This window comes from Hordeum vulgare, chromosome 2H (genome assembly GCF_904849725.1).
Source record: "Hordeum vulgare subsp. vulgare chromosome 2H, MorexV3_pseudomolecules_assembly, whole genome shotgun sequence".
Classification (NCBI taxonomy): domain Eukaryota; kingdom Viridiplantae; phylum Streptophyta; class Magnoliopsida; order Poales; family Poaceae; genus Hordeum; species Hordeum vulgare.
In genome coordinates, this window is record NC_058519.1 from 612,198,204 (window position 1) to 612,204,993 (window position 6,790).

Consider the following 6,790-nt stretch of genomic DNA (forward strand, 5'->3'; position numbering starts at 1 on the left):
AAGTCGTTTCTGGCTCAACAAGTTAACTTCTGGTGTAGGCTTGGCTAAAGACTTGAGACACAAGTTTGCTTGTTTACGACGCTCAGTTTGCGAGTGCTGCGGCGTCCCAGTAACCTAGTTAGTAGTAGCTACCATGGAGGATCGTTGTTAAATCCACTAAAATTTGCATGTCATTTTCCAAAAGAAAAACAATCAAATCAATTAACCAAGCCAATAGTACATGCGCCTCTCAGTAATTAAACAACTATATCAAAGTCCCTTGCAATCGACCGTCAAGATCATCCGGAACGGACCGATGAATAGTCGTCGCAAGCCGCCCCATCCCCGAAGCCGATCTATCATTATTGATCGCAGACGAAAAATCTTCAAGGCAACGGTCTTACCGGATTAGCGTCCTAGAGAAGAAACCGTCACCGCCGAAAGAGCCGGAGATATAAGAGCTAAATCTCTGTTATTTCTCATGAGCCTCACCTTAGCGCCACCGCATGGTGCACCGATTTGACGGCTAAACATTATATTCAGAAATGCAAACGATGCAACTTTCTTGAAAAGTCAAATTTATTCAGGTTCTGAAAATATACAATGGCTCTAAATCTCGCATCAAAAAAAAAATGCTCTCTCAGATCGAAAATACTTGTCATAAAAATAAATGTATGTAGATATATTTTAATTCTATATACATTTATTTTTATCCATCTGTACAACGAATAATCTGAGACGGAGAGAGTAAACGATTGCTCTAGAAAAATGGAAAAAAAAAAACTTTGCAGTGATGGTTCCTTTTCTTTTCTCAGTGTACAGTGTGGAGAATCTGAGATCCAACCCCCTCCTCCCTCTACAGTCCACTGTCCCTTTCTTCCCTCTTCCGGTCTTCTTCCTCTTCCCCACCCTCTCCCCAGAGAATCATCCCGACCTACCCAAAGGCCAAACCAAGCTCAAGCTCCCCTCAATCCAATGCGGCTCTGAAACCCCTCCACTCGCAGCCAGCCACCTCCATCCACCGTGCCCTGCCTGTAGCTGCTGCCCCGCCGTGGCTCGGCCGGCGTCGCCGGCCCCAGCTCCTCCGCCCCTCACGCGCGTCGCCTCGCCGCCATCGCCGTCCCCGTTCTACCTCGCCCGTCGCCGTCTCGGCCCCGTCCGTGGTCTTACCCATTGGTGGGCCCCTTGCCCTCCGGTGAACAGTTAAGCCCAGCTGACTTCCACGAGATTTCGGGTGTGCCGGCAGGCGCACACCCGGCCGCCGCACCGTCTAGATCCGCCCCTGCGGCGGACTTGTGGGCGATGCTCCAGATGAGGCTGCTCGTGCTGGCCGCCGTGAGCATAGTGTTCGCCAACCTGCAGTTCTTGAAGGCTCACGGGAGGGAGCTGTTTCTGAGCTGCGGCTCCAACGCCACCGCCGATGCCGATGGCCGGAGATGGATCGGCGACATGGCCCCTGACCTGAATTTCACCCTGAGCAGCCCGGGGATCGCTGCTCTGTTGGCCGGGGGCAGCAATGGCAGTGAAATCATGGCGCCGGTGTACCGCTCGGCGCGCTTCTTTACCACCACATCTTGGTATGACTTCAGCCTGCTGCCGGGGAACTACTGCGTCAGGCTGCATTTCTTCCCGTCCACATTCAGGAATTTCAGTGCAAGCAGTTCGGTGTTTGATGTCGTCGCCAATGAGTTCAAGCTGGTGTCCAAGTTTAACGTGACGGAGGAGATTGTTTGGAGAAACTCAGTGAGCAATTCAGCCGCCACTGCACTTGTCAAGGAGTACTTTCTTGCAGTCAATACTTCTCGCCTGCAGATTGAGTTTGATCCAAGGCCTGGCTCATTTGCGTTTGTGAATGCCATTGAGGTGGTGCTCGCTCCAGATAATTCCTTCAACGACACGGTGAACAAAGTTGGTGGTGTGGATGTGCACATTCCTCCTGAATTAAGCGGCCGAGCTGTCGAGACTATGTATCGGCTGAATATTGGAGGGCCTGCACTTGCATCTTCACATGATCAGCATCTTCATAGACCATGGTACACTGATGAAGCATTCATGTTTTCTGCAAATGCTGCTTTGACTGTGTCCAATACTTCAGCCATAAAGTATGTCTCGAGCAACGACTCCTCAATTGCTCCCATCGATGTCTATGAGACTGCAAGAATCATGGGCAACAACATGGTCATGGACAAGCGGTTCAATGTGACATGGCGGTTCTTTGTCCACCCCAATTTTGATTACTTGGTTCGCCTTCATTTCTGCGAGCTTGTCTATGACAAGCCCAGCCAGAGGATCTTCAAGATCTACATCAACAACAAGACAGCTGCTGAGAACTACGATGTGTATGACAGGGCCGGAGGTATTAACAAGGCATATCATGAGGACTACTTTGACAGCTTGCCGCAGCAGGTGGATTCACTTTGGCTCCAGCTAGGGCCGGACTCCATGACCAGTGCTTCAGGTACAGACGCACTTCTCAATGGTTTGGAGATATTCAAGCTCAGCAGGAGTGGCAGCCTTGATTATGTTCTCGGTCATATTGATGTGGGCAACAAAAGGGGGCGTTCCAAGGGTCGGAGCAGGATAGGTTTATGGGAGGAAGTTGGTATTGGCTCGGCCGCTTTTGTGGTACTGGCAAGTGTTGCTCTATTCTCATGGTGCTATGTAAGGAGGAAACGAAAAGCTGTTGACGAGGAGGTCCCTGCTGGTTGGCACCCTCTGGTCCTCCATGAGGCTATGAAAAGCACTACAGATGCCCGCGCATCCAAAAAATCACCCCTGGCACGCAATTCATCTTCCATTGGTCATAGGATGGGCAGACGATTCAGCATTGCAGATATTAGGGCTGCCACAAAGAACTTTGACGAGTCGTTGGTCATTGGTTCTGGAGGTTTTGGCAAGGTTTACAAGGGTGAGGTCGATGATGGCATTACAGTCGCTATCAAGCGTGCAAATCCACTATGTGGTCAGGGCCTAAAAGAATTTGAAACAGAGATTGAGATGCTCTCCAAGCTTAGGCACCGGCACCTTGTTGCGATGATTGGCTATTGTGAAGAGCAGAAGGAGATGATTCTGGTCTATGAATACATGGCCAAGGGGACATTGCGAAGCCATCTCTATGGAAGTGGCCTACCACCTTTGACATGGAAGCAACGGATTGATGCCTGCATTGGTGCGGCCAGGGGCCTTCACTACCTCCACACGGGAGCAGATCGAGGTATAATTCATAGGGATGTTAAGACTACTAACATCCTGTTGGACAAGAACTTTGTTGCAAAAATAGCAGATTTTGGGTTGTCGAAAACTGGACCAACACTGGACCAGACCCATGTTAGTACAGCAATCAGGGGTAGCTTCGGGTATCTTGATCCAGAGTACTTCCGGAGGCAGCAATTGACACAAAAATCTGATGTGTATTCTTTTGGTGTGGTGCTCTTTGAAGTTGCTTGTGCCAGGCCGGTTATAGACCCCTCAGTGCCGAAGGATCAAATTAACTTGGCAGAATGGGCTATGAGATGGCAGCGTCAGCGTTCGCTGGAAGCAATAGCGGATCCACGGCTGGATGGTGACTACTCGCCAGAATCCCTGAAGAAGTTTGGTGATATTGCGGAGAAGTGTCTTGCTGATGATGGGAGAACCAGGCCATCAATGGGTGAGGTCTTGTGGCACCTGGAGTATGTGCTGCAGCTCCATGAAGCGTACAAACGCAACGTGGACTGCGAGTCATTTGGAAGCAGTGAACTGGGGTTCGCTGACATGTCTTTTAGCATGCCTCATATCAGGGAGGGGGAAGAGGAGCATCACCCAAAGAAATCAGATATCAGAGAAGATTCAGCCCCTTGAAGTTTTTTTCTGACGTTTGGTAACCCACTGAACTATCCTGATTGCATCGTAGCCGTGGTCTTGGATGTAAAATTGTGTTATATTGTTCACTTAGTTTCTTCTTATTCTTTTGGGCATTGTCCTGCTCGACAAGTGTAGAATAATAGGATTTTTGTAGATTGCCCCCTCTCCCCACCCCCCAAAAAAACTTGGACGCGTCAAGTTCTTCGTTGACACCCTGCTATATCATGTGATTTGTTCAACCCATTGGGTTTCATGTAGTTCTTCCTGTGTGACCTGTATAAATCTTACTAATAATATAATTCCATCCTTCAACCTATTTGTGTGTGTGTGTGTGCCGTGGAACTGTTTTTCTAATATTTCCGTGAATGCTGTGTGCATCACATTCCTGTCCAAACAATTATTTGGGTGTCGCTACTGCGTTCCCATGTAAGCTTCACCCTTCGCTGTAATTTTTTGGATGTACACCGGATTCCTGTCTAAACCTCCAATAATGCCTTGTGATGTTGCATTGTCTAATGTTGTACTTTGATGTAGCCAATCCTCATATATACTGCAGCAGCTAGACCTGTGGAGTGGCCTCCCTCCAGCATGGTTTGCGCCACCTCTATGCAATCCGACTGAACAATTAGCGGATTACTTCGAACAATTGAAGCGACGTACTTTCAGTTCTTGGTGGTAGTGTTTTTTAAGCCCTGGGCTCTTGGTGATCAGATTCAGGGCTAACAGTTACTCCCCTGACTAGAAACAAGGCAGGCGACCTCTAAACAGAGGCAGGGAAGAAATCAGTTGGCACTAAACTCGTAAACCGAAATTGGCACAGCTTCTCAGCTAAAATCATGTGGCTCAGGGTCACTCCCTCAACACATGGAGCTTCTCATTCAAATGTTGCCGACTTAATATCTGATGTTTCTTTGCTCCTCCCGGATTCATGAGAAATTTTCACCCCAGGGGCTCTGGAGGTTTTTCTCATTACAATGAAATTTCAATGGGAAGTAATCCATACTACAGAGTATAAATGTTTCATTCAGAATCACAATACATGGTACCTTCACAGGAGAAGAGCCGAGGCAAATACAGATGGTCCAAATGATCACATGTATGATTAACTAGACCATATCGCTTATCAGGAATGCTCTTCCTTGCTTACGCCGTATTCTTCGACAAGCTTCGTGATAAGCACCATAAGATCAACAAATGCGCTGAATGACGCGCGCAGAAATCGAGCCTCTACTGCTTCAAAGCGCCTGAAATTCACAAATACGAGGGATTAGACCATTACGCTTGCTTCACGCGGTGATCGAACGGCGATTCTTAGAAAAGATGGTATGGATTTACTCACACGAGGAGCTTGCCACCAGAAACAGTCATCTCCCTCCGAACCTTATCAGGCTGCAACTGCAACACAGAACACACCAAATAAAATCACTGACTAACATGTCATGGACAGAGAGAAAACATTAGGAGTTGATGGAATCACGAGACTTGTTTTAAAAGTACAACCTTTGTACACTAATATAAGACGTTTTTTGGAGTTCAATTACATTAGTGTGCAGAGGGAGTATGATTCAACTTCTTTACCTCCTTGTCAACAGCTAATGTCTTGTACACAATGGAAGCGTGTTCTTCAGATCCATAGTCAACTTCAAAGTTGCTGTGGCCAAACAAAAAGGCTGTTAGCGCACCCTAGAATTTCTCGAGGAACCATTGGCATGAACTGCAGGAAGGGTAAAATTTTAATGAAATCATTTGCTGGAGCTATATGCTACCCAATACAATGCAAACAAGGTCTCGAATCGATCAGTACACCGTCACAGGTTGCTAAGAAACGATACACACAGCAATAATTTTGTAAAACAGCACAGTTCATGATTACACCTGGGAACACAAGATCAGGGTGAGTTTGCCATGCCTTCCTTTTCGCCTAAAAAAAAACTAGCGCTAGCTTCTTCCAGGCAATCCGTCGAACACGAAGCGGGCAGGTGGAAAGAAACATAACACAGCAGCCATCACTTAGCGGAAAGAAAGGTGCACATTCTGCTGAACAAGAAATCTAGGATGCACAGCGACGGACCGCGTCGACGGACAAGCCGCGGTGAGAAATAAATCTGACGACAAACGGCAGGCATCAGCGGGAGGAGGAGGGGGAGAGGGGGTCACCAGGTGAAGTCCCAGCCAGGGGAGGAAGAAGAGGAGGCTGGCGCGGCGGCGGCAGCCATCGCGGCCGAACGTGGCCTGCCTGTCCCGCGAGGGCTCCGTGCGGCGGTTGGCCGGCTGGAGAGCTGCTGAGGCGACGCCGGCGGGAGCGCGGCGCGGAGCAGAAGCAGCAGCGAAGCGGGATGAGAGGCACGGCCCAGTGCGGAGGGCGGAGGGAGATTTGTTTTCGTGGGCCTGTGCCCTACGGCCTGGTTGTGTAAACCAAACTGGCACACAAGCGGTTTTATTCGTATAATTTAATTTCCAATTTATGAATGTGTAGCTGGAATAGCTCAGTTGGCTAGAGCGTGTGGCTGTTAACCACAAGGTCGGAGGTTCGAGCCCTCCTTCTAGCGTGTTTTTAATTTTTTTAAAAATGGAGATCCGTATTTTTTATCTTCTACTGAAAAATGGAGATTTCTAATTTCTTCGTCTTTTCTAAATTGGCCTAGTTACCCATTGCATATTGGCACCGTATTTTTTATCTTCTACTGAAAAATGAAGATTTGTAATTTTCAAACATTTGGACGTTTACGATAGATCTGAATGACCCAACCATTGTTAGATTCATATCTGATGGAGCGACTAGATAGAAGTTCAAACGTAATAGACCCGCCCATTATTAGATTCACATTCGTGGAGTGATTCGATAGAAGTTCAAACCTAACACACATCGTTCGATGAGGATGGCGCGATCGTGTTTTTAGAGAAACCCATGCGATCAGGATGTCGGAGGTTCGAGCCCTCCTTCTAGCGTATTTTTATTTTTCATTAA

At 47.9% G+C, this 6,790-nt stretch overlaps 2 protein-coding genes and 1 non-coding gene across 3 annotated transcripts; 2 read left to right on the forward strand and 1 right to left on the reverse strand.

Moving 5' to 3' along the window:
• The first annotated feature begins 739 nt into the window (after nucleotides 1-739).
• Nucleotides 740-4,138, forward strand: LOC123427805 (probable receptor-like protein kinase At1g30570). The gene has a single exon (XM_045111935.1). The coding sequence runs from the start codon at nucleotides 1,282-1,284 to the stop codon at nucleotides 3,817-3,819; it is 2,538 nt and encodes an 845-aa protein (XP_044967870.1). The 5' UTR covers nucleotides 740-1,281; the 3' UTR covers nucleotides 3,820-4,138.
• A 508-nt stretch (nucleotides 4,139-4,646) lies between these two features.
• Nucleotides 4,647-6,126, reverse strand: LOC123427806. Its single transcript, XM_045111936.1, has 4 exons — nucleotides 5,980-6,126; nucleotides 5,401-5,473; nucleotides 5,162-5,217; nucleotides 4,647-5,066 (listed from the first exon to the last, which is right to left on the reverse strand). Exons 1-4 carry the CDS (start codon nucleotides 6,036-6,038, stop codon nucleotides 4,946-4,948), a joined length of 309 nt encoding a protein of 102 aa, XP_044967871.1. The 5' UTR covers nucleotides 6,039-6,126; the 3' UTR covers nucleotides 4,647-4,945.
• Nucleotides 6,127-6,297: 171 nt separating this feature from the next.
• Nucleotides 6,298-6,371, forward strand: TRNAN-GUU. The gene has a single exon. It is a non-coding gene; the product is annotated as a tRNA-Asn (tRNA).
• The last annotated feature ends 419 nt before the right edge of the window (nucleotides 6,372-6,790 follow it).

Coding starts and splice junctions, on each gene's coding strand:
- LOC123427806 (XM_045111936.1), bottom strand. CDS start 6,038: ATGGCTGCCGCCGCCGCGCCAGCCTCCTCTTCTTCCTCCCCTGGCTGG. Junction 5,474..5,979: donor CCTGGCTGGGACTTCACCTG/GTGACCCCCTCT, acceptor GTTTGGCCACAG/CAACTTTGAAGTTGACTATG. Junction 5,067..5,161: donor TCTGGTGGCAAGCTCCTCGT/GTGAGTAAATCC, acceptor TGTGAATTTCAG/GCGCTTTGAAGCAGTAGAGG.
- LOC123427805 (XM_045111935.1), top strand. CDS start 1,282: ATGCTCCAGATGAGGCTGCTCGTGCTGGCCGCCGTGAGCATAGTGTTC.